This window comes from Gadus morhua, chromosome 8 (genome assembly GCF_902167405.1).
Source record: "Gadus morhua chromosome 8, gadMor3.0, whole genome shotgun sequence".
Taxonomy (NCBI): Eukaryota; Metazoa; Chordata; class Actinopteri; order Gadiformes; family Gadidae; genus Gadus; species Gadus morhua.
This window is the reverse complement of record NC_044055.1, coordinates 10,543,606-10,571,489: the sequence shown is the minus strand read 5'-3', so window position 1 is coordinate 10,571,489 and position 27,884 is coordinate 10,543,606. Positions and strand designations below refer to the sequence as shown.

The 27,884-nt window shown below is 44.5% G+C and overlaps 1 protein-coding gene across 2 annotated transcripts in view; it reads left to right on the top strand.

The window, feature by feature from the left end:
- Window positions 1-6,339: 6,339 nt before the first annotated feature.
- The window catches only part of LOC115549404 (netrin-G1-like), a 53,296-nt gene continuing 31,751 nt past the window's right edge, over window positions 6,340-27,884 (top strand). The window contains exons 1-2 of one of the 2 annotated variants that reach the window (XM_030364552.1): window positions 6,340-6,495; window positions 13,421-14,274. In XM_030364552.1, coding sequence (XP_030220412.1) covers window positions 14,029-14,274 — 246 coding nt within the window. In that variant the 5' untranslated portion in view covers window positions 6,340-6,495; window positions 13,421-14,028. Of the gene's footprint in view, window positions 6,496-6,949; window positions 7,255-13,420; window positions 14,275-27,884 lie in introns of those variants that run through there. The other variant, XM_030364553.1, reaches the window with a different exon arrangement.

Sequence of the window (27,884 nt, the reverse complement as noted above, 5' to 3'; positions counted from 1 at the left end):
GGGATCTAAAGAGAATTTCATCAAATATGACAAAAAATACCTTGAAATTAATTGCATTCCCTTTCTTTCAGTCTTATTTAGGGGTTATAGTCAGGGGATTAAACCTAGTGACCTTAGAGAAAAGTGTGGAAACATCTGGTGACAAGTAGAGGAGGTGAAGATGATATGGTCAAAATGCAACCGTCGAATGGATTGCAAGGTAGGACAACGCGACTCAGGTGTCAAGAAACAGGTGTGTGAGCAAGATAAAAACTGATTGTTTTATTGGGTGCATGTCGATGATAAGAGAAACAGAACTGGCCTGGCCTTATATTACGCTATACGTTACTATTGTGGACATGCAGGCGATGGAGCTCTGTCTGGAGAGGAGCGATAGGAGGGGGGTAATGCTTTCGCAACATTATGTTAGTATCACTAATATTTAGTATGTATGTTCTTGGAAGCTAAGGTAGAAGTGGACCATTTTATGTTGCGGCTGTTACCCCTAGGCGGTTGCATCAATATATCCTTTCCTTACTTATAACATATCATCCGTCCAAAAAGACGAACCGTGACCACATCCTACATCCGTTATGATACGCAAAACACCATGAGGTTTATTAGACTCGCTAGGCTTTCATGCACAATGGATTGAGCTTTTATAAGCCACTGTGATACCTAACATTATTAATGCCTTTGGGATCTTGGATTTATTCATAAATTCAAAGTTGAGGTTATTATCACGCAGCCAAGCTTGGGTGGATAAAAGATAAATAAACAGTGGCACAATACTACTTTAGAAAAGCAGCCATCATGCTCATCATAAGGTTGCCCAGGACAGACTGGGCGAGGCTGTAATATTGTTTTATTATAATATTGGTCTGCACCCTCTGTCAGGCAAGGAGGAGTCGTGACCCGTGCTCATATAGACTGCTCCTCCTTTACACCCACATGCAGGGGAGGAAGAGAAAAGGGAAGGAACTGTTTACATTCACCGATTGAGAGAAATAATTATATGGAAAGTACTGAGGATGTACTTTATGCCAACAAGTATTAAAGTCATATTTACAAAGCCGTTTAGAGACATCGAAACACAGTCAAAATGCAGTTTGTTGCAATGCTCTTTATCCTGAAAACACACAATTTAACATGCACATATATCTTATATGGCTGCTGAACAGACCTCTTATTATTTATCTATTGGAGGTAAAGTGTACCAAAACATGCAGTTGTGATCAAAGAATTTGGCTGGTTCGCTGAGACCCCTAGGTTGTTAATGAAATAATCTATGTGAAGATATAAATAATCCATGTTTGTTGTTCCACTCACCCTGTCATTCGAAAATACATGAAATTGGCCGGGTGGGGAGCCATTGACTTCCATTATATTCAAAATAAGGGTTGAGCAGCCTCCATATCTGTATTCTTGCTTTGTCCGACGTTAAGGAGGTACAAACTGCCCTAGTGAGGTGGTTTTCTGCCAAAGTTCCCACAAATGAAAAAATACACAAGTCTTGGTTCTGCAAGGGCCTACTTACTGACTTAGTGACTTAGGTTAGTAGACGCTTTGAGCAAAGATGGTGACTCAGAATTGAATGAAGTAGGAGGATGTGTTTTTTACTGATTGGAATGCAATCAAGCTTTCACCTCATTTAGTGCTCCGTTCTCAGTTGTATGAATGAATGTAGAACGAGACTGTAACTTTTAAATTTCAGTCCACTGCAACCAGTGCTTCTAAGCAATAATAAATCCATAATTCAATCCAATATTCACCACCATGCTCAGGCTAACCCAACATTTAACATTCAATAATTCTGGTAGTGCATTGGCATGTTAACACAGACTTGTGTATCTTTTTCTAACTAACTAACCATTGCAGTTTGTATTCACAGTTTTGTGACGGACTAAACTTTTGTTTGGAATGGGATGTATGTCAATGGCTCGCCCACTGTCCAATTTTCGTAATGAGCAAACACCACAAAGAGGGGATGAGTTGAACATAAGTGATGGCTGATTTATATCTCGCGTAGACAATGTCAATAACCAACCTGGGGTCATAGCAAACCAGCAAAACAGCTTCATCAACACACACTGGTAGCCCTTAATCACATTCACCGTTTGAATGGGCTTCACAGGCCCAATTATATGGCACCCCCTAACCCTAAGCCCATGAGGGCAAGGGAAAACTCCTCTCAATATCAAAGAGCATTGAGAAGGAACACAGAGCAGAGTTCCCTCCTTTGAGGGATGGATAGGTGTGCAATGCTGGCCTAATGGGCAGACAATGACACACCATTCTACGGGTAGAATGGTATGTTGTTGTATTGCCTTTTGGATATGCCCGATTCTGATGATAGTATCTTGTTGTCATGCCTCTATCGCTCGTTCGTACACCTACAAGGTAAACTCAGACACACCCAGACAAACATAAATACAAACAATCATCCACAACCTCAAACAGTCACAATCCGCCCCCAAAACCACACACACTCACACAAACGCAGTCAGACAAAACAGAATCTCGCCTATGCATAAGAAACGAAGGCTCCTGCCAGTCTTCCTTGCCGTTTCATCGACTGTTCGTGGCTCTGTTTACTGCCGACTTCAAGCTGTTGCACCTCGCTGCAGTATAGCTGTGCCACGCTCCCCCGGAAAAAGTTGCACATCATCCCTGTGTATGCACTCACTTTAATGTGTGCTCCATGGATTCACCCTGACTCCTGCACACTTTTAAGAAGATACTTTTTTTTTTACCCTCACAGAGAAGGAGCTTGACTCTCTTTTTTTCGAATTATCGGTAGCCTATCGGTGACCTTGTTAAGTAAAATAAACGCAACCGTAAATAACCATTGCTGAAAATACATGAGTCATGTTTATTATGTTTATCGCCAGGACATTCCCCTTATATGCAAGTGCAGCCACTGTGAGGAAAACTATTTCAAGATGTTTACGGGCGTAAAAAAAGTATCAAAACATTGTGAAAAAATAAAAATAAAAAGCCTGATGCATTTGAATACATAAAACTTTCCAGATCCACAGGGGATGCAGGAAGCCATCAAATATTTATGTTGTCCCTAATTGCACGCATTAATTACAGCATATATGCCTGTGGAGAAGTCTTTTAAACGAATTGAATTAAATAGCAAGATATATATGCTGGGACCGCCTCTGGAGGCAGAGCAGAATAAATACAGATTGAGTGTCTATTAGGCAGATAGCGATGACCTCATGAAAGGAGATGCCTGGGAGGGCGCTGAGTCGAAGCAAAACAACCATCGTCCAAGACGCAGAGCGGAGAATCTCCCGGCGCATACTGAGACGCTCAGCTTTTTTTCCAAGCTGCTCTTCTCTCCCATGCGCACACGCACGCACCCGCCTGTGCACGCGCACAGAGGCACGCACACGCATCCGTGGACACGCAAAACACATGCACATCTGTTCACACACAGATGCACACACACATGTACGTATGTATGTTGGTGTGTGTGAGTGTGTATGTACACACACACACACACACACACACACACACACACACACACACACACACACACACACACACACACACACACACACACACACACACACATACATGCAGGGGGGGAGAATGGGAGCCTTGTCCTGGGCTTGTAGAGGGGGCTACTGCACATGATTAAAGCCATTGGCGGTGGACTTCCCTCTTTGAACCTCTCAATCCTCTCTGCAGGAATCAGAATCAAACAACAAGACCTCTATCGTTGTCTGTCCCCATACCTCGATGTCACCCAGGGAGAGAGAGAGAGAGCGAGAGAGAGAGAGAGAGAGAGAGAGAGAGAGAGAGAGAGAGAGAGAGAGAGAGAGAGAGAGAGAGAGAGAGACAGCCAGCCAGACAATGCCTCTCTGTCCTCTCTCTGTCGCTCTCTTTCTCTCTATATATATACATCGGCAATAACCAAAAATATAAAAACCAAGACAAACAACACCTGTTGGCAGGAATACCTGAATGGGGGAATCTAGCAGGCATTGTTGGTTCTTTGTAGCGACCCAAGTGGCCCCTGGACCCATGTGGCCCCTGGTCAGCACAGACAACAGCGGCCCTCATTCGCCACTTTGAAGCTGTTTACAGACACAGGGAACCACAGAATAAAACGACTTTATCCAGGCACACACAAATAAGATATAAAGCTACGTCTGGATTGATTCATTAGATGGAAGAATTATTTCTGTCATTGAATGATTCATTACTTAGTCTTCAATGGCATAAATAACGGCAAGAGAGAGTGTGCAAGAGGCCAAGACAAACAGAAGTATTGTTTGATTATTATGTCACGATCAGAAAAGAGCAAAACTATGCAATGAGATCTGGCTATACTACTGGCTAAACATAAGAAAAAACAATGGATCCATTATAAAAAGCATATGAACAATCTTCTCTTGATCGACTCATCAAACACTAACATGATTGCATTATGGATTTCAAACTGCTTGCTCAAAACATATTGATATTTAGGTTAAATATGGCTTCAAGATCAATCTCTGTGTCTATCTCTCCTCTATCTATCTGTCTATCGGTCTGCCTACCTTGCCTGCCCGTCTGTCTGCTTTCCTTGTATTTGTCTTTCTACCTATCTATCCATCTGCCCTGTCTGTATGTCTTTCTACCTGTCTATCTATCTGCCCTGTCTGTATCTCTTTCTACCTGTCTATCTATCTGCCCCAGTCTATCTTTCTGCCTATCTTTTTGCCTGTCTGTCTATCCATCAGCCCTGTCTCTATGTCCATCTGTCTGTATATCCATCTGCCTATTTGTCTTTGTCTCCCTTCTCTATGTCTTTGTGCCTGTCTGTCTGACAATCCACCTGTCTACATATCAGCCCCTTCTCTATGTCCTTCTGCCTGTCTGTCCACCTGTCTATCTATCAGCCCCTTCTCTGTGCCTGTCTGTCTGTCCACCTGACTGTCTATCAGCCCCTTCTGTCTTTGTGCCTGTCTGTCTATCTGCCTGCCTGCCTGTCTATCCACCTGTCTACCTATCAACACTTTCTCTATGTCTTTGTGCCTGTCTGTCTATCTGCCTGTCTATCCACCTGTCTACCTATCAACACTTTCTCTGTCTTTGTGCCTGTCTGTCTATCTGCCTGTCTATCCACCTGTCTACCTATCAGCCCCTTCTCTATGTCTTTGTGCCTGTCTGTCTATCTGCCTGTCTATCCACCTGTCTACCTATCAGCCCCTTCTCTATGTCTTTGTGCCTGTCTGCCTGCCTGCCTGCCTGTCTATCCACCTGTCTACCTATCCGCCCCTTCTCTATGTCTTTGTGCCTGTCTGTCTATCTGCCTGTCTATCCGTCCATCCTGCATGTGAGGATATTTCCTCCTAACCGGCAGAGGCCAGGCGGTGTGTCCGCGGGCCGAGTCGCCCCCCCCCCCCCCCCCCCCCCCCACTGTGATTTAATGGAAATGTCAAGAGCAGCGTTGGCTGGGAGTGGGGTCTGAGCGCCCGCCATGCGCCCGCCGTCCCCCCGCTCCTCCGAGGAATAAGACAGAGACACTGGTTGTCATTCCTGTCCAGCCGTCCGCCAAAGCTGGCTTTATTAGCATGGAAATGACGCTGTAAAACTTTAATGGGGTTATGGGTGTTTAACTGCATATTAATTGGCATGTGATCAATACAAGTGTTCATCTGGTTTGAGGTCATATTTCGGCTAGACCTGAATTACGCGAACTGTCGACCAATCAAAAGAAAAAGAGGGAGGAGAAGGGGGAGACGGGGGTTAAATGTTACTTTTACCGTAAAGCCTTCGTTGCAAATGAGACAGGGAGGAAGAAAGGGCGGAAGAAAGCATGGCAGAGGATGACGATGATTATGATGTATGAACATTTTGAAGGAAATAGAAAGAAAAAACAAGAAGATTTTTTCCATGTGCTTTTAATGAATAGCTATGACATTCTTTTTAATAATAATGTAATACCTATTCTCAATTTTCGATTACTTCATATCTCACATAAGATCTGTGTCATTGGTCACTTACAAAACCAGTTAGCCAATAAGCAACATATGCTTTAAAATAGACTTGATAGGATTTTCGACTTTTTTCCCACATATCCTATTCCTATATCAACAACGTCACACTTGTAAACCCCTTAATACTGTTGGGTGAATATGCTTTCATTCATATTAAGACAAAAACACATAAACCTACCACAAATGATACACTTTCAAAGAACGTATGGCACCTCAATGCTCTGATAACCTTCAGTAGGGTGCGGCAGCTCTTTTCATGCTGTCTTCATGAGTTGGCATTAAACCAAAATTAAAGTGCTCGTTCAAAACGACCCGTCACGACATTTGTTTGCCATGCGGCTTGGCACCCTGTAGGTGCGCGTGTGACATCAATGACTCCTCACTCCTGGATCAGTGTGAACGCGCCAACAGCAACGCTCCGCGTGCAAAAGTCTCCCAATGTTACATCAAGACCGGTCATCCATTAAGGAGTTTTCCTTTGCATTTACGCACGCTTCTTCGGATTTACAGACGCAAGGTAAGGTTTGTTCTAAAGCGCTCGGTGATTTTGGTGTTGTTCTAGTGCCTTGCGTATCCGTTGACTAAAAAAAAACCTGACATAAAACAAATTCCATTTATTTGCACAAGTGCTATTTAAAAATTTAACAATATTGTATCCCACTCGTTGTAGGAAAAAATAAAAACGAAAATCTATTATGCTTGTTTGTTCTGCAAGGATGCACGGCTATAGCTTTACAGATTATTTCCCGCGTACAATCCTCTTCACTATTCTAAATCTGCCTTTCCCATTGTTAACGTGCGTATAATAAACAACGGGACATAGCAATAAATAGTGGTCAAATTGACAAGCCACAGACAACAGGGTTAATTGTTAGGCTCTAGGACCCCGCGGATGGGTAGTGTGTAAATGGGCATAGTGTTAAAGGAAGATCGCTTATCTCTCCTCTCCCTTACACAACTCAAATGGGGGTTGAAACACAGGTACGCCTAGCGCAAACCATCCCGTGTTTTTTTTAGTGCAGCAGCAACAACAACAGCAGCTCAACCTGCCTGGGATACCTGTTTCCTAAAGTGCATCCATCAATGTTGATTGACTTTCACGTATTCTGAGTGCATGGACTCTTGAAGGCGACTTAAAGTATCTTCCTCGGCATTCCGACGTGCTCCTCAGCCGCAGCAGCGATCTGTGGGTGAGAGAAACCCGCGCATTGGACATCAGAGGCTTGTCGGTGCGGCGCTCGCGAAGGAAAATAAAAGATTCGCGCCCAAACGAGTTGTAAGTAGTGCGATAGAGTCGGACGAATGAGCAAACGTTACTTTAAAGTTGAATTGTTTGAAGTTTAGACAGGGTTTAGTTTTGGAATATTTTAAATGAAACACTGAGTATAATCTTTGCATTATGCGGAAGAAGCATGTGGCAGGTCGGGACTGTTCTATAAACTTGTTGCACGGCTTCGGTGTTGCCCGAGCCTATTTAAAGTGTAAGTATTCTCGTTTTCCTTTTAAATAATGTAGCTTACCTGTGTTAATTTTGTTTAGGACACAGCGGTTAACTAACGTAAGCATAGCAGGTGGTTCAATGCGCTTTACATTCAGTGTAGCCTATCTTGTTAGGATTGGTGCATCGGCTGTTGAACACTATAGCTGCAATACAGGAGATATAGGTTCTGTCTGAAATACTTTCGACGTGCTGTCTTGGAGCGTATAGCCATCATTTGTTATTCAGAGCTGTTCATCTTGATCGTTTAATATTTAATCTAGGTCTATTTTGAAAGTTCTTTGAACCCTTTACTTCCCCCCGCCCCCCCCCCCATATAAATCCATTGTAAGTAGACCATAATGAGCAGGTTATGCAGTGATTCGGACCTGTTGCGCAGCAGGTCAATAAAGTCAAGGTGTGCCTCGCCTCTGCGCAAAATATGACGCATAAATAATATATTAAGTTACTAATTGTAGATCAGAAACCTTTTTTCTCAATTATTCTATGTGAGTCACGCTGAACTCGAGATCCAAAATAGCTAGTCAAGTTTCACAGCTTTTTCACAGTACTGTACAATTCCACACCTCAGATAGTTAGCGACATGTCTACTGCATCTTTACATTTTTCCCTCATCCGAAATATATGTTTTCAATTATTCATGGGAGCAGCTATGTAACATTGGATGGGGGACCTTGCCCCTTCGACAGCTTTATCCCGGGAAGGGGATTTCTCCCCCAGAGCAGATACAACCAGGCTTTGTGCTAGTAAGTCGGATAATGGGATTCTCATAGCCCTCTGACTGCCCTGGGTTCGGGGTTCAGCTCCCGGACATTAATTGCATGGATTCCTTTTTCCCACACTGTGTCCGGCGCAGTAGTGCTCACGGAGAGTACTATACCTACAAGACCCTATTGAGGGCACTTAAAGGTTACCACCCCTCGCTCTCACTCTCACTCTCTCTCTCTCTCTCTCTCTCTCTCTCTCTCTCTCTCTCTCTCTCTCTCTCTCTCTCTCTCTCTCTCTCTCTCTTTCTCTTTTTCTGTCTGTCTCTAGATAAAGATATATATATATATATATATATATATATATATATATATATATATATATATATATATATATATATAGATGCATAGAGAGAGAGAAAGAGCGAAACAATGAAAGAGAGTCAGAAAGAGAGAGAGAGAGAGAGAGAGAGAGAGAGAGAGAGAGAGAGAGAGAGAGAGAGAGAGAGAGAGAGAGAGAGAGAGAGAGAGAGAGAGAGAGAGAGAGAGAGAGAGAGAGAGAGATATGCTCAGTGGAGAAGAGAAATAAAGAGTGACGAACAAAGGTATGGAAAGAAAAAGACCAGAGAGAGAAAAAAAGGAGCAAAAGCCCCTGGCTGTCAGACATACAGTCACACAAACAAACAGACAGAGAGCCAGGCCGGGCGTGTCTTGGCCTGCCAATGTTGCCCACTGTGGCTCACATGAAATGGGTGTTTTTTGGCCAGGAGAGGGGGGCTTGTTGTTGCGGTCCTCCATGAGGCTCAGGGCCGCTCCTATTGGAAATGGATCATGAGCTATTGGCAGCGAAGTTAGCCCGATCAATAAACACAGGGAGACGCGAGAGCGGAGCGATAGGGCGCACAGTGTCCTGAGCTGGCGCTCGAAAACAAACAAACCGCCGAGAAAAACCTTTGCGTTTAAACATTCAACCCCACAACACTGACACAGCTGTTCCCCGTACCCCGCCCCTCTCCCAGTACCGGTTTATCAATAAGCTGTGTTATATTTAGGGAGTATACTGCTCCTCCACCTGCTAAAATAATAATCTATTTTAAGAGGAGTTAAAACAGCATATCCAGGCTCGTGTGCAGGATTGTGGATTTCAGCACCTGGACAGCTCCGTGCTCAGGACTGGCTGCCCAGTCCAATAAAGGAGCTATTAGGTGCAACCACAGCCATAGTCTCTCGCTACCTCACTCACTCTCCCTCACTCGGAGAGAAGGAACGGGGACAGAGGAGAGGAAGGATCCGACAACAGTTTAGCCCGATTACAAGACATGAATTGATGCCTTGAGTTGAATATTTCCCTGTTAGCTTTTAAACGTGTGTTTGTGTGTGTGTGTGTTGTGTGTGCATGTCCGTACATTTGAGTGAAAGACTGTGTTGCTGAGCGTATTGGCTGCTTGCTGACTTTGAAAACACACTGGCGTGCTTGAGAAGCCCAGGGGTTGCAATGGAAGCGGACACAAGGGGCTGTTTCACAGGCTTCAAAAACAAGCAGCAAGGAGGGGGGAGAGAGGGAGAGAGAGAGAGAGAAGGAGAAATCGACACAGAGAAACAGCCAGAGAGAGAGAGAGAGAGAGAGAGAGAGAGAGAGAGAGAGAGAGAGAAAGAGAGAGAGAGAGAGAGACATCAAGAGGAAGAATCAAGAGAGAGGGAATTGATAAAGAAGGGGGAGGAAGGAGGAAAAGGGTGGAGATACTTCTTCCTCTCTTTCTCTCTTCCTCTCTTCCTTTCTCTTTCTTTGACTTTGCTCCTTTAGTAGGTCGGCCTACGAGGTTTGGTGGGAACCGTCTTAATGCGGAAGGCTTGGGGTGTTGACTCTGACCCCAAGCGTATAGCCCCCCCACCGGCCCTCCTCAAACCGTCTCGGAGGGCGTGGGGTGGAAGGTACGCCACACGCTACAAGCAGCATTAAAGCCCAGCCGAGTATTAGTATTTCATTAGAAATCATCCTTTAATGCTTTGACAAACCAAATCCATCGCAATATACACCCCTCTTTATGAAACCAGGGCAAGATAGGCATCGTTCTGAGGAGGCAGACATTTTTCGAGGGGCTGATATCTCTTTGAGACGAAAGGAAAATAAATAATAAACCGTCACGGTGAATGGATTAGCTCTTCGGAAGGCTGACAAATGTGTCTGAAAACATTCATTTATATGCAGAAATATTGTCTAGGTGGCATAACAGCGCTTAGGATCCTGTTGCTTCCCTCTCCTATTTTCTCTTTCCCTGCGTCTTGGCTCTGCTCTCTGTGTGAGCCCTAGCCTCCGCATTCCTCTGATGTTGAGCACATCTGTCCGAGGCTGTTCACACAGACATTCACGCGCCTCTCTTTTATCCACACAGCGTTAGCTCCACACCATGCAGCCTTACCGCAGGTGAGAAGAGACACCAGATCCCTGTGTTTAAAGTCCATCCGCTTATCATTCTTATTAGTATTGAATGTCTCTCTATGAAGGCGAAATGAGATGGTGGAGCCCATACCGGCTTCCTCCAGTCTTCTTATCTGGCTGCCTTTGTAATGAAAATCATCCAGTGTTATGACAGCGCAATCATAATGTCTGTGTGTGTGTGTGATATGTGTCTGTGTGTGTGTGTGTGTGTGTGTGTGTGTGTGTGTGTGTGTGTGTGTGTGTGTGTGTGTTTGTATGTGTATGTGTGTGTGTGTGTGTGTGTGTGTGTGTGTGTGTGTGTGTGTGTGTGTGTGTGTGTGTGTGAGAGACGTGTTTCTCTTGACATAATGGAAAACGTGTGTGCTTGTGTGACCTCATATGCATATCTTTGCATCTGTGTGCGTGATCGTGTGTGAGTGTGTGCGTGAGTGTGCGCTTCGTGTACACGCACACAAAACCCAGGTGGGCGTTGCCATGGGTTTTTTAGGTTGCCATGGCACCGCCCAGTAAGCTACGCCCGGAGACTGACATGTGTTTAACAACTACACTCGATTCTCGCACGGCGATAGGAATTGCTTATTCATCAATCATCATCGTCCCGCCCCTGCTATCAACGGCCCGTAATTCACATCTGCTTAAGTGTCTCGTTGATTGACTCCATAACATTTACAGAGTCAAATTATTTTACTCGAACATGTATACTCCCTCTCCTCCTCTACACTTAAGGAGAGGAAGAGAGGCAGTCTCCCATCTCTGCCCTCCAGAGATGTGTCAAATCAGATCTGCCATCCTCGTCTCCCAGAACGGCCTCGTTCTGAAGGGTCTGGCTGCCGAGAATTGCGTTGCAGATCATTTCTCGTGGCATAAGTGAACATCCTCTTTCATTACAGTTGGCATGTTTGAGCCCCCTCACCTCTGGCTGTTCTGAACAAATGGCCTCTATATACGTTTAAGGAAGGGAACGGAGGGAAGAGTGTTCTTTACACAAGATTATATATATCGTTTCATACCTGACATCTTGGGCCCCATTCCCAGTGATTAACTTGTCATTAAGATTTCACAAGTCTTAATGTCGAGGTTTGCAGAGTCAAAATATAAAGAAGAACGCACAAAGCATGCTCTGACACACGTCATCTTGCTTCCCCTCATTTATTTGACTGTGCGTGTAATTACATGTTCATTAACATTTGACTTGGTGTAGCATAATATTTAATATATGTCAGTTTGACGTGCAGCCCAAAATTGACTTGAGGCTTCTTTTCTTTTTAAGAAAGAAGCCCCTAGTGATACAGTTTCAGTAGTCAGATTATATATTATTAGCCGGCTTCTTGTATTTGAATACAAAAAGGGATTTTCACTCTATGCCAGAGGACTTCTGGCCAAGAGTGGGAAAAAAAAATCCTTTAATATCCATGTTGCTCTTGGGGTTGTCTGCTCTTTTAGTACTAGGACGCGAACACTAATAAAAAAATAGACACACTCTGCCAATGATATCAGCAGTGTGACACTGACACTGATGTGTCGCAGGGATTTGCTAAAATAGAGCGTGCCCTGTGCTTGCTTGGTGCCTTCCTTCTGCCAGATTACAAACGATTGAATTCCAAGCTGCATTGTGCTAAATCCTGCTGCACCGCGAGAGCGAATTGAGACATTATGCGTCTTCCGAATCGACTCAACTCTGTTACCCGCTGTAGCTCCCCAGTGTTCTCTCTCGCACGTCCACCGATGAGCTTGTCAGGGGAAGGCTCAAGCTGTTCAGCCAAGAAAGTCATTGACCAATCACAGCGAAGCGCTCAGAATAATGGGAGGAGGAGCCTACTGACAGCTTTCGTCGTTATTGTTTCGGAGAAGGGAATAGCAAACGTTTCTAAAACAGCAGGTTAAGCTACTTCAACAGAGACCAAATATCCACATTCTGAAGGCCAGCGACATAGAACATAATGGAGACAAGGCGACAGATGATAGTGTCATGGCTTTGTTTGAAGCAGCTGTGTCTATTAAGACCCACCTTCTCCAGCCCTGTTTCACCTGTTTCACCAACCCTTCACAATTTCATCCTAGGAGGACCCAGTTTCTTTTATTGTAAAAGAGGGTTCTCTGCCAAAACGTTGCCAGCCACTATTACCCGACAACAAGGGCCTTCTGACTGATGGCTTCTGATAGCTCTGTAAGCCCTTCAATCGCTCAACTAGACCATTTCTGTCTCTCAATTGTACTTGAATTTTTCCCTCCTCCGAACACTCTCCACGTCTCTCATCCTATTGGCCAGGAGACGAGATTCGGATCTTAGGAAACAAGTGACAGGAAAAGCTACACCTTGAAAGCAGTTGAGATGACAGGCTGGAATAGGCCTATCTGTATGAAAATCACATGGAGATTAGGCCTTGGAGAACGAGATTCCATTTGAATTGCATGCAGTGTATTTGGCAAGGTTGTTATTAGGTGGGTATATAACAACTCATGTGTATGTTGATGCGATGCATTTAGTGTGCATATTTGTGTGTAACCTCCTTAACCAGCATGCAGCCGTACAGTGTTTATGAAACGTTGATAGTTAACAAAAGTGACATTGTTTCCTTTAATCTTTGTGTGTAGTGGATATTTGTGTGCCTGTGTATTAAACCTGAGGTCAGATGAAATTACACACGACTATATTTACACCAGTGTTTGCCCCATCGGTTTATCTTCATCGCTCATCAATTTCCAGTTCTTGTCAACGCGCTTACACATCACCCTCATTATCCACGGTGTCTCCTATCTGATCTATGGTATTGAACCGACATTATATCTGCTTCCATAGGAGAACGGAGGAGAGACCCGCCCCTGACTTGAAGAAGATCAGAAGGCCCCGGAAACCCGATGAGCACCCCAGGCCCGAGGGGACCGTGGACGGGGAAGGACGTCTCAACCCACAATCACTCCTTTCCCTCTGCTACAGCACTAGCTTGACCGAAAGCTGACCCTCTTTTCACCCTCGTCAACACCCCACCAACCCCACCCCACCCCCTGCGGGAACTCACCGCTAGCAGCACGCCAGTCACACCTATCGCAACTGAAAGGGCAGTCCCGCGAGGCTAACATCACTAGCGAGCGGCGGGTAGCCCGAGGCTGTGACACGCATATGAAAAAACCTCTGAAACAAAAACACACATCAAAAAAAAAGGGAAAATGCCATTGAAGTTCTGGACCACGCAGCTGCGTTTTTCGAAACTGAGGTTACTCTAAAATAATAACTCACGCGTTTGCATCTGCAGTGATTATCCCCTTGTAAAAAACAAGGACACTAAAGAATTCAAACCAACCCCTAAAAAAGAAAACAAGTTCCGAAAACCTCGCCGAGGACGTTGAGGAGACGGCGTGGACAAACGTCGGAAAAAGAACGTGAGGGGAACAGAAAGAGACGCAGCCATGCTGTGGGCTGCGCTGCTCGCGTTGCAGGGCGTGTGTGTGGGCGCTGCACACGGCATGCAGCACTACCCGGCGGCGTGGGGCCACTACGACGTGTGCAAGTCCCAGATCTACACCGAGGAAGGCCTGGCCTGGGACTACATGGCCTGCCAGCCGGAGGCCGTCGACATGACAAAGTACCTGCGTGTGACCATCGACCCCCCCAACATCACGTGTGGCGACCCTCCGGAGACGTACTGCGCACTGGTGAGTCCTTCGCCACTGCACACCCCTCCCTTTCCCCACCTCGTCTCCCCATTTTCCCCCCCTCCCCTCCGGTGCCCTATGATGGAGACGGATGAGGCTGTAGGCAGGAATCACACCATACCACATACTGGGTCAACGATGGAGTGTCGTGTGTGTGTTTGTGTGTGTGTGTGTCTGTGTGTGGGAGTGTGTGTGCATTCAGTCTGTGTTTGTGTGTGTGTGTGTATGTGAGCAAAGCAATGGGCTCCCCGTTGCACAGATTAATGGACACATAAACGGAGTGTGGAAGGAAGTATTAGGATTACATGGGGCTCATGCTCAGTCATGTGCTACAGGAGCACACACACACACACACACACACACACACACACACACACACACACACACACCACACACACACACACACACACACACATACACACACACACACACACACACACACACACACACACACACACACACACACACACAAACACAGACCTAAAAAATAGCAAACTTGGATACATATTTAGACAATAAAAGGAATAAACGTTAAACCACCATCAGTAATTTCACACATGAACCCAAACACACACATACAGACACACATTTTCACATAAAGACACACGCACGCACACACACATATTCTCACACAAAGACACAGAAGCAAACAGACAACACAGCTTGGAGACATATTTAAACAAACAGGCTCTGATACAATCAGAGAATCAAATATTCAATGGCATAATAACGCTCACACAAACGCACACACATGCGCTTATTGGATCACAGCCTCAGGGCACAATTACAAGAAACACTCATGGAGAGAGACATACGTAGCCATCAACACATTCACATACATATTTGTACACAAATATTCAAAATGCACACAGTCTATCTGTTATCTATTTTAAACGTCTGCCGACACGCTCAAGTGTACATACCAACACACACACATTTGCTCAGCCACTCACACAGACACACACAGACACACAAACACCCCCTCACACACTAACACATACCCATACTCAATCATGCACGCACAGATACACACTCACACACACACTACCCCATGCAGGCACACAAATGTGTCTCTCCCAGAACAATACACATTTTCTCAGTGACACATACATCTTCGCTCACGCACAAACACAAAATCCCATAAAAGCCCACCAGAAAATAACAGAAGAAGGCTAATTATTCAGTGACACAATGGTTGATCCGGCAAAGTGACTTCTTGTCTCATGTACGCTGCAGTGTTTAGTGGTGCGCGCCGCTTATCAAACATTATCAACAATTCAGACCCCGGGTTGCATTTGTTTGAATCCGCCCCTCTCAGGAAGCCGGGGGAGGAGGGAACTCCAAAGGCCTCTGATACGCAGCTTCATTAGCAATTAGCTCGCCCTCACCCAGAGCCACCGCCGCATGTAAATATTTACCAATTAAAACGGGGGGTTATTCCGAAAGGCTGGGAGCTTGTAGTGCACGCTGTGCCTCGCCAGCAGATGACAGGGAGACGATAACAATACGCCAGCGCTTGGGTGGGTCGGTGGGTGTGCAGGGGGTCGGGGGGGGGGGGGGGGTGAGGGAGAGGAGGGATGTGGTTCAGGCCATGTCTATCAAATCTATGTATGAATGTGTTAAAGGCGCTAAACACGATGTGCGTTACAAGCACAGCAGAGGTGGATTACATACAGAATCGAGACAAACAGTAAGGAGTAGTGTGAGTCAGGAGGGGCTCTGTGGATTACAGATGTGCATGTTTGCAACAACGCCTGGTGGATTAAAACATGATTTAACAGAGGTGTACATTATTTGAATATATCTAAAGCACTCCACGTTATGTAGGATTTGCAGATTTTCCATCGACAGACTTTTGAGCCTATTGTATTCAAGTAATCATATCATATCGTATCCAGAGACTGTATTCATATTTTCCGTCAAAGGACAGAGAACCACTTTGCATTTACCTTCCATGCCAATTAGACAATTTCTATCCAAGCTGGCTCTCTGGGTTTGGAACGGATATAGCCAGCATATTTTGGGAGCCAGATTTGAACATAAGGAGGATGCTGCTACTGGCATACAGAGGGTTTGTTTGACTTATCTCCCTCAATATTGCTTAAAAAATAGATTTCAGGGGGAAAAGACCCGACAGGCACAGATTTGGACCAAAGCAGCAACATGGCTCTTCGAATTGTTCAGATGGCGTTCTAGAGATATGTCCACTTCGCTGAACACTTTACAGATTAGCAGATTTGCAACCCTAAATTGAAGAACTTGGGGTCTAGGCAACCGAGAAAACAAGAATTGTGCCAGCCTTATCAACAGTACTTGGTTGAGGTTGATTTATAAGGATAATATAGTGGTAAAGTCACTTGATATGATAGCAATATAGGAGGAGCCAATGAAATAATGATTGTCATACCAAGGAGCCTGGAGTCTTGAGTTCTCATATTCTTAGATTTAGACTACAGCGAATGCAATACGAGATCACCACTTTTTTGCTGCTGCATCAGACAGGTGCTTATCGACCATCGTTATCCCTTTGATGATCTGAAGAACATGCGCAGTGTTAAATAGAAGTACAGTTGTCTGCTTCCTGGCCTGCCGCTGTGCCGGCCAGACTGACACAGCTGACCTTATCCTCTGGTGCTGCTGCCGGAGAGGAGGCTGAAGGATGAGCATAGCATGCAAATGAGCTCTGGCAGCCAATCGCCTGCAGACGCCTGCCTGAGTCTTAATCAGGTTGGAAAGTCCTCCATGGCACACATGCCCAGACATCCCCCCACCATCCAAACTCGACTTCGCTTGTTCACCCCTACCCCCAACCTGCCCCTATTCCACTTCCCTTGCACCCCAACCCCCCATTCCAACGAATGCATTCCCAATGCACCAGCGGGCATAGCCTCCACCTTCTCTGTCTGCTCGCGCTTTTCAAAGCTGTGCAGGATTGTTAAAACACTCAGCCCAGCTTGGTGTTGACTTCCATGACGTCGGCTGTTGTTGAAAATAAATGGGGTGTAGGTCACAGAGAAGGGACACTGGGTGGATGGTATTATTTGTCGGAAGGTAAAAGTATTCAACGTCAGGATATTTAAAGCCCGGTCCAGGATGAATAGGAACACTTTTCCGTCCTTGCTTCTCGTGCCACTAGGCTCTCTGGTCTCCCAAAGTAGCCTTGTGTTCAAGACAGGTGTTTTATGCAACTGGGAGTTAGCCCTGTTTTTATTTTTAGCTACCGAGCTCGAGGGTTTCCTCGAAAGATGTCCTTTGTCTTTTTCTCCTGTGGTGTGCTACCACATCTGTCACTCACCACTGGCTTAAAGGTCTCGGTTGCGACACACCAGACGACTGGCAGGTTATGCAAACACGGCCTGGGCCTCGCTCTGGGATCGTACAGCTGGAACGTATCGCCGACACTGCCTTGTTGTCTACTTGCCATCGACGCGACAGCTGTTCTTCTTGGGCAAAATGCGTACTTTCATTCTCAGTACCTCTTTCAGTCATGATTTATACTTTGCTACTTTTCATATTTTACAGATTGATACAAATTATCTAATTAGGAGTTTGTGGAGAGGTAAAAGGCAACAGCAGCTATAGCAATGTTGCACCACATGGGTCTAATGGGCAATGACTGTAAAGAAGGATATTTGTTAAAAGATGAGAGCATTTAAATCCTGCCATAATCATTTTCAATTTAGTAAGGAGACATGCGTTCATAGTTTATAGAGCATTTATAATTACTCCCCCCCCTTACCCTTCCCCCTCTTTCTCTCTCATCCTCTCTCCACACTTTCTCGCTCTGTCTCTCTTTATACTCACTCTCTGTGTTGCTGTAGTGTCGATTGACTTAGTAGTGGCGGATTTAATGACAGTTCCCCCATAACCACGTGCCGTTTCTTTTGCTTTAATGAAGGAAAGTGGTTTCGCTTTCTTCAATTAGTTTCCTTTGAGAATTGAATCACCTTGTTTGCAGTTATAAAGTAAAGGGCACTAAGAAAATTAGTTAAAATAAACAAACAAAAACATCAAGCAATTGTCGGATTTTGAAGTCTTATGCCTAAAGTGATTTACAATTTAAAAATACATTTTGTCTGCTAACGTTTCACATTTCAGACATGCTATAGAGATCAAATAGTATTTAATTAAGTTGAGTATCATTTAAGGAGACCTCTGTAAGTCATTGCTACACACTAGACAGCAGCAGCAGACCCCCCCAACACGTGATGTTGGGGGGGTCGATGGTCACACGCAGCAGTTGCCATCTAATAGTTCCAATGAAAGGAGTTAATCACTTTAATGACATCCCAGACAGTGAGAGGCACAATGAGAAGTATGCATAGTGTATCAATATAAGATGTAAAAACAACCTCAACCACAACCCTATTGTGTTGCTCGAAGGAAGTGAACAAGTCAGAGTCTTGCTATCCAATCACTCATCAACCACAGCCGAGATGACCTTGAGCAAGGAACTTAGATTCAAAGTTAAGCGACAGGGGGTACGTTGGTGAAGGCCTAACATTTGCGAGTTATGAAGATCCATATCAGTTTGTCAAGCCTCGAAAAAAGGCAAAACGACCAAAGAAGATTTGTAAAAGTGACGAAGAACTCGGAATAACAACTCTGAACTTTGTAGTTTATTCCTATTTCTTCAGAACTGGGATGAAAGGAACATCAGCTGTTTGTTCCTCATGAAACCCCCCTTCCCAGCGGCGGGTTTGGATGGGAAGACGAGATGAGCGCTCCCACCACTAAGCTGCTCGGAGACCGCAATGCCATCGACAGTCATCGCAACGGGCTTATCTTAGTGGCCAATGGTGGCAGCCATTGTGTACGTAAAATCAGTGTTGCCAGAGTCCACAAAAGCTGTTCAAATCCTTCTTTATAAAGTCGTTATACACATTGCTTTGTATGCAGCCCAACACTACTAACCTTGACCGCTGTTCATGTGATATGAGGTCATTTTGGAGGGAAGTTGTGAAGTGGGCGTTATGCCATATTTATAGTTACCCTGGCTGCGGTGGCACTTGCTTGTGACCTACACTAAGAGGGAGATATTTATAATCAGCGTACTGCGTTATATTGAGGAGGAAGGGTGATAAACGTAAATAACATCACAAAAAAATGTTAACCAGGGAAAAATCACTGCGGTTGAAACCGTCTCACTGCCAGGCGGGTCCCAAAAATCCCAACTCCAGTGACACCTTTTTGAGTCATCGCCCACCACCGTCCGGCCCGTTTATCCTTGGGTGAGCTCCAGTCACCCGAACGTTTGTTTGAAGACAGGGAACAGTTGGAGCGTTTAGCCCGGGCCACCGTCCCCCCTCTGCCCTTGACTCCTCGCGGTGAACCTGCCCTGCCCGCCACATCATCCCCGCACTGCTGCACAGCGACACGGCGGGATGACACGCGACACGTCCCCACACTCCCTGAGATGAAGGGTGGGTGGTTAGAGGGGCGCCAGCGCGGGGAAGATTGGCGGTTGGCTCGTCATTTATCCTCTAGGAAGGTGCACCGCCCCCTTTTTTTTGTCTGGGTTCCTTTTTAATTTCCCTGCACCTTGTTTCCTGTCAGCCGATGATGCATAATACCAGGGCTTCGTTTAGAACAGGGTTTGGTACCCTGTGAGAGGCCTACGCCCCTGACAGATAAAGATATGCTGGCATTAACTTCAACTCCTCACCACTCCCCTCCTCGACATCTGTGACAGGTTAATTCTTCGAGTGTTGTAAATACAGAGATGGATGAATTATGCATGTGGGGACATAAAAGAACGAGCAATGTGTTTTGTGGTCACACTACACCAGTGTTTGCTCGCACAGCAGCTCTGTGGTTGAGTGCAGGTTTGTTGTCCATAACATTTCCATTCTGTCACACGCTTGACTGTGTCGTGCTGGGGATTTCTTTTTCATAGTACGCACAATGCTTGAAAAGTCGATTTGGTGTAATTTCCCAATTTGTCTAATGCATATCTTATTGCACTGAAAATAGTAGAGAAAATTATTGTAAAGTACTGACATTTTGACCCATATGGTCAGAACAAATAGCTTGAGGACACTACGAATAACAATTTTATATTTTATAAGTCACAGTGTAGCTAGGCCAGTTACATAATACAAGAAAGAAATACGATTTTCTAATTAAACTGTCAAAACTTTATCCATTTTGATATCAAAGCATGATACTCTAAAAGCAATTTATTTTCGCATTTTTCACCTCACATGAAGCTGTTAGTAAACTAAGTCTTAAACCAATTCACTTTTTTTGTTGAATGATGAATTAGACAATGTCGCTCGAACAAAGTATATACTGCTGGGAATTAAAACTATTGAGCAACTACAATATCCATTATCTCTGAGGAAAGAGTAGTCTCATTCATATTGTTTTTAAGCATTCCTTTATAAATGCCTTCTTTGCTTGATCCTGGTGTGGTGTTTAATGCAAGGGTTATTTAATTGCCCGAACTACATTAAAAGTGAATATGTTATTGTTCATAAGCTTCCGAGGGGAGGTGTCAAGCCTTAAACTCTGTAAAGCAAAAGTGATAACGTTGCATTTCAATGGTATTCACAATGACAAGTGACAAAGACATTCTGCAACGGCCCAACCCAGACTGAGGCAGATTGAACCCTATTAATTGTATAATGCAGCCACATCACGCCGGTCTTTGGTGAAGCCGTGCAACGATGAGACGTATCTGCTTCTTTGTCTTCAAGGGCCCAATAAAATGCATGAATCTTTTATGGGCCACTCTCACTGTTTTGTTTCGCACCTCCAGCACACCCGGAACAATTTGTTATGTCACACCGGCCTGTGTGGCTTCCAGGCCCCAATGAGATGACTGCGTTCAGAGAGCTGCGGTAATTCAGAGCTTCGTTGAAGCTGACACAGATGACGCGGCACTTCAGCGATAGTCTAATGATTCCATTTACCAAAACGTCTGCGCAGGGCTTTTTGCTTTTTTGCTCGTGCAGAGGCTTTAGCCTATGTATTTGCGCCCTGTGCCCTTCTGTCTTGAATCGATGTGGTGCTTTCCTCTCGAATGATACGAAATGGAAGTAGTAGATTGCTCTGTAATAATGATAAAAAAAATATATATAGTGATTTATTTCATCTTTGTGTGTTTCAAACATGCAATCCTCAGAAATATAGGGGCTGCATCATTCATATTTCACAAACTAGACAGGATTATTCATAAAAGAAATATTATTTGAATTTCTCAACTGTTTTGGCTTGTTTACTCAGTGCTACAGCCAACATCTCGACTTGGCTAGCAAAACTGCCAACAGTGGAAATGCAACTTGTGTTTCCATTATTTATTATTAAACACCAGAGAGTCTTTTCATGTATCATCATGTCAAATTGCCCATAATGATGTTTAGTTGCGTATCACAGAAAACAAATTAATTAAAACAGATGCAACAACACATGCATTTTCTTGCTGGTTCAAGGTTAAGGTGTTTTTTATCAATGTGGTATAAAAGCTTTGAACACAAAAAGTTAATTAAACCTGTGTAACATACAAATATATACTACTTCATTTCTACCCCCAATAATGGTCATTATTGGGGGTCTGTTTCTCAGCTAGATCGCCGAATGTTTGGGGTCATTGCACTCAGGTAAAACAAAACAAAAAGCTGTTGCAACCCTTTAAAACACCCGAGTCAACTCCTCGCCAGATCGTCTCGAAAGGGCAGTAAGATTAAGAAAGTAAAAAGAGAAAGTGGAATAGCGGAAAAGAAGGGCACAGCACACGAAAGAAAGAGGGATGCCAAGTGACACAGTGAAAGGGAGGAGATAAAGACATGCCGTAAAAGAGTAGGAGAGAGAACGAAGGAGAAGTGTGGGTGGACGGAGAGAGAAGAATGTTGCCTTTCAAATGCTCCGGGAGTGATTTTTATCATACCCGGTGAAAGGGTGACATTTCAGCAATGCTTCATCCCAGACTTTGGCATTTCAAATTAATAAAAAGCCTCTAATAACGAGGCAGATTCAGGACATGTAGAGGATGAGCTGAAGCACTGTGAGCCACCAGACCGGGCTCCTCTTTTTAATTCTCTCCTTATTTTCGCTCTATAACCCCATCCAACCCCCCACCCATTCTTTGTGTCTTATTTTCTATCAAATTCTGAGCCGTGACCCCCCCTGAATTTGATTGGGAATGGCTGAACACTGAATCTCTGTCCTCCAATGTCTTGTGGTATAGAATGCACTCACACCCCCACCTCATTGGCAGGCCTTAACTTGTGTTAAAGCGGCTTATAAGCAGCAGGCGTCCAGTCAACATTGATTCTGCTTTTTTCCCCCACATCGCATTGACATTCAAATGACACCTTCAACATGTCCATACATTGAAACCACTAAGGAGAGACGTGACCTAGTAGCCTACTGTTAGTTTGCATTTTCTATATGTTATTAATCAATGCTTGTTCGCTGCTCTGAAAAGGTTGTTGCTCACTACCTGAAGCTGCCCATGTTGCAGAGCAGCAATTACGAATATCTACTCTACCGAAGACGTGTTCGGCTTCATCTTCACTTGTGTATCACCACATTTTGTATCACCTCACCTTTCAGAGTGACTATTCACAAATTCAAAATGTTGCCGCAGTATTTACTTTATTCGCCACTCTTTTTTTTGTGATTTAACAATGCCAGATTCGGCTCAAGATATATCACAAGCCAAATTGAGTGTCAATAGCAACATCCATTCACATTCATTCACACTCACACTGATTCAAAACCTTAACGAAAACATCTCTGCTGCTCTGATAGAGTTGTGCTCTGTGCTCTTGGGGGCACGGTTATAGTTCTGCATGCAACAAAATGAACCACTTGTTCTGTTTATACAGGAACGCAAGAGATGCCTTTTCCAATTCATTTGATGCCTTGGGTTCGTGTTTCTTAAACATTTCCCCGACTTCATTTTATATGAAGGAAGTGCTCCGCCAGAAGACATCTCAATTTCAATCTCAGGTGCAGACCCCCCTTCACCCAAGGGACGCGTGGAAATACCAAGCATACCAAAATGTGGGACTACCAATAAAGACACTCATGAACCAACCACTCATTATGGCGCCGTGTAAAGCTGTCACTTGAGGCTTCACAGCAAAAAGCTTCCCATCCATCAACCCTTCAACACACACATGCACGTGGGCGCATGCAAACACGCACATGCAGCACCAGCACTATCTGTGGAGGACTGCTCACGGGCAGGGGTACTGTGTTAAATTTTAGGCCCCGCGGGACTGCGCCGCATGGGACAGATAATGTGGCCAGGTGTTAATTAATGTGGCGTGCACTCTGGCTCATCTGCCAACGTCCCGTGAATCCAAATGGAGACTGCGAGTGGTAGACACGTGCGCTGTTGATTTGCAAACCCGACGGGACGCCACTTCAAAAGGGCCAGTTACGCAGCACCGTGGAAACTCAAAGGGACTGGCTTCGCAAGGGCTTTGCTCTGTAGGGCGGGGCTGGGTGGTGTTTGTTGGCTGAAAGGGGGGGGTGGGGGAGGAGGGGAGGGGTGGTGTGAACGCCAGGCCATGTTTTGTTTTCCCGTTGATCCGACGTCTAAGCCACTTAAAATTACTCTTCTAAATGACAAATTACACAGCACAGTGGCGCCCACAAATGTGCCACTTGCTTTCATCCCGGCTTCTGTTTTGATTTCTATCTAAACGTGTCGCGATGATGGTTTCTGACAACCCGACCGATAGCACATATAAAAAAATCAATGTTCTTCTTACGTTCCTATTGGTTTTTCCTCAAAACGTCCGACGTGCCGACTGCAGCCCTGCAGCATTCGTGTCCGAGGGGCTGCCAGTTTGTTGCCATGCACTGTCTCTGACTCCCAGAATGCTCAGAGACACTAATGTGATATGATGGAGCCGGCACTGGGCAAGGTGTGTCCTACCTCGCCGTCCTTCATTTCGCTAAAGGTCAACCGAATATAAACCCTGGCTCTTTGGTGAGACAGACGTTGGCCCTGACTGCCGGTCATTAAAGCCCTATTGAGTTTCTGCCAAACGTCTGACTCCCTCAATATCTCACCACCGCTCATCTCAGCTGTCTCTTCCATCAGGGCTTATTTCCAGCCCTGGGAGGGATCAGCACTCCTCTATCCACTGTACACTCAAGAGAGCACGAGAGAGCCTTCTTAAAATAAATAAATAAAATACAGCGGGGAATCTAGATCTGTATCTCTAGATCTCATTGACTGGGCTGTAGTTCAGCTGGTACATCAGCAGTAGAGGATTTTCTGTACAGTATTGGTGTCATGTTACTGTTCAAACCAATCTGTCAGACTAGCTGTCTATCTATACATCTGTCTATATATCTACCTATTTCTAGCTATATATTCCCATCAATCTAGCCATCTGTTTATATCTATCTATCTATCTATCTATCTATCTATCTATCTATCTATCTATCTATCTATCTATCTATCTATCTATCTATCTATCTATCTATTTAGCTATCTATGTATTTAACTATCTCTCCATCTTTCGATTTATTTATGAATCTAATTTTTTTTTCATCTTCCATCTATCTAATCATGCCCACCATTATCATCCTTATTATTATGATTTATGGTTTGTTCTGGTGAGCGGTCGCTCGTCCCAGTTTCTTTGTCCAATCCCCTGGTGCCAAGTGACATCACTGACTAGTCCACCATGTTCTTCCTGTGCATGAGGAGGTGTGACAAGAGCCGGGTGGGGGTCAGTCGAGGATTGGTGGGTGGCATGTATCAGGTTGCAAAGGTGTAAGGCTGAGCAGGCTGACTGGCTGATTAATCCAGCAACACCTCTGCTCCGACGGGAGTCACTGCTCCTGCTGCAAGGTGCCCAGGCCCACAGCCTACCTGAAGCTGAGGAACAGGATACTGGAAGCTCTGATAAAATCAAATATAATATATATTTCCCCAATAAACAGCAGCCAGTTACAACGCTCTTACGCTCTTCTGTGTTGGATTTTTTACTGTCTTTATGCATTGTTGTCTCTGTATGTTCCAAGTATGTCTATGCAGCAGTAGCCTGTCTCTAAACCAAATTTCTCCCAAGGGAGACGAATAAAGGAACTTCACTTGACTTGACTAGTATATGATAAAGTTGTGATTAAGTGAGCCGCCAAAATCCAGCAATAAAGAATAATAAGTGAACCACAACTTCTCATACACAACATACAAAGAACATCAAAAGAAAATGTATGTGTGAGAGAAAAAGAAAGAAATGATAAAACATGGTCATCAAATATTTATTAGTATTTTCTAGGGTAGCCCTTGAGACTAAAAAACGATTTTCCACGAAAGACCTGGCCAAGATGAGCATTTCAAGATACAAAAAAGAAGACACATATGTAAATATCAAATTAAATGAACAATAGTGAAAAATAATACTCAATGTATAAGTGAAAACAAATACATTTTCCAATAGTTTCTGCTGACTGAATATTGAAATAATCACATGCGCACTATTCAAAATAATCAATGGATGCAGAGGTGGTGAAACAAATGTGAGCTCTTTCAAATGTCTGGCCAGTTAGTAAATCGCCTCGCACATAGTATACGATTTAAGGAGTAAAGGCTAAAGTGGTAATAAAACAGTCTTGGCAAGTTCAATCTCTGACACTGAGTTTGGAGTCCAGAAATCTGTCAGCCAAACTGCTCGGTTGGATTGCTTTTGCCTATCCATCACTGCCGCCTGTCATTGGCCAGTGAATTTATCTCACTGGCCACACTCTGTGTCAGACGGCACATCATCTGGGGGCTACAGCTGTCAGTCTGGAAGCCCGTATGTTATCCTGTTTTAAAATATGTTTATTTCACATTCAGATGTGTGAGAGCCTGTGTCTTCCCTCATGCTTTGATGTACGAATGTACCGAATCTCCAATTACATTGTACCCAATTTATTTCATATAAAATGTACCAAAGGTACCAAAAGTACAATTACTCAATGAACTTTTTAGTAGAGATTTTTATGTGAAGCGGCATTCCAATGTTAGGCAGCTATCAACGATCTATCAAATCTTCATTCTCTTTTATTCTCTTGGTCCCAGCCATCTATCTGTGTGTTCCCTCAGTCCCTCCATCCATCTGTGTCTCTCAGTCCCTCTGTCTCTGTGTGTCTCCCTCCCAATCTCCCTGTGCTCTCCCTGTTCCCTGCCTTGTCCTCCCCCCTGCTTCGACACACTGGTATTGGATTGACCTCACTGGCCGTGGAGTGCAGGACATCATTAGTTGCAGCGTTCAGCCTCACCGTCTTTCCCTCGCCACTAAGCCACTGGCCCCCGGACGGAGCTCCGTTTGCATGGCTGGGAAAACAGCTGGGCTCAATTACAGGGCAGGCTCTGGTGCCGTGCCAATACAAGTGTCAGCAATAACAACATTAGGAGAGCGACAGTTCAGATCCTATCAACCCCCCTTTGGCCTGCGTTATGTTGCGTCGTGTCCAACATAATGACTCTCACGTGCCGTTGCCTGCCGCTGTGGAATTATTCAGTGAGGACCCTTTTGAAATCGCATACATTCAACAAGCAAGCGTGTTTAATCAATTTACTCACTGATACAAGCTTGATCATGCTCATGATAGGGGTGGATATAGCCCCAATTGAAATGCATTCAGAAGGATTTGCATACAGATTTGAATGCAAATTGTTAAGATGAATACATGTACTATTTATATTACTTACTATAATCATCCATCTAAGAGATTCGATTTGTATGCATACACAGCAAGGGTTTCTATCTTTGTTTATATATAATTATTTCCTGAGGTGCCAAGGGGCATGATTCATCCAAGCTCTGTACCTTGAATGACCAGCAAGGGGAATTGATCTTCATAAGGCACCGCTCCTGCCCTGCTGTTAAATAACCGTGCCGAAGATCCAATGGCAGGTCTTGACCTTTCAGCCCAGCCTCCATCTCTCCTGCGCTGACAGTGGCCAATAGAAAGGTGAAGCCCTACGGCGGGGCGAATCAATACAAATGCATGTGGTTTAATGTGCGAGTGGAAAATAGTGATTTCGCCTTATCGGGTATTATTGATGGTGATCTGAGGTGGGGGGGTGATTTTATGGGAGGTTTGCCCACAGCCGACGGCGATCCACAGAGAGATCTCTGGGGGGGTTTCCTATGAAAAAAGCTGGGATATCATGGCATGGCAGCTGGAGACTGCTTATGGATGGGATTCATTGATATGCTTTTTGACTAATGCGCACACCTGTTTTTCACACCGATTTTCTTCTCAGCCAGTATCGTGAGAAGTTTCTCTCTAAAAATCGACAGTTTTTGCTCGCAACCTTTTTAATTCCAACTAATCAAGAAAAAAAATCGAAAGAGTCTACCAAGAGAACTTGCCTGACGAGCGTATAGACACCTTTTATTTAATTTCTTGCCGGCTTCAGGCGTGATAGTTTTTTCCATTATTCACGGATACAGCAATCTCGAGTACTTTATATTATCTGCAAGAGGGCAGCCTCTTGATGTTTCTCTTTAACACAGAAAGCACTCCAGGTCTGCCTCTTAACTGCCACGTTGAATGAAACGAAGAAAGAATGCAAAACTTCATGCTCTCTAAGGGGGAGCACCTGGTCTCTCCTCTTTAATGTCTGCATCTCTCTCTCTCTCTCTCTC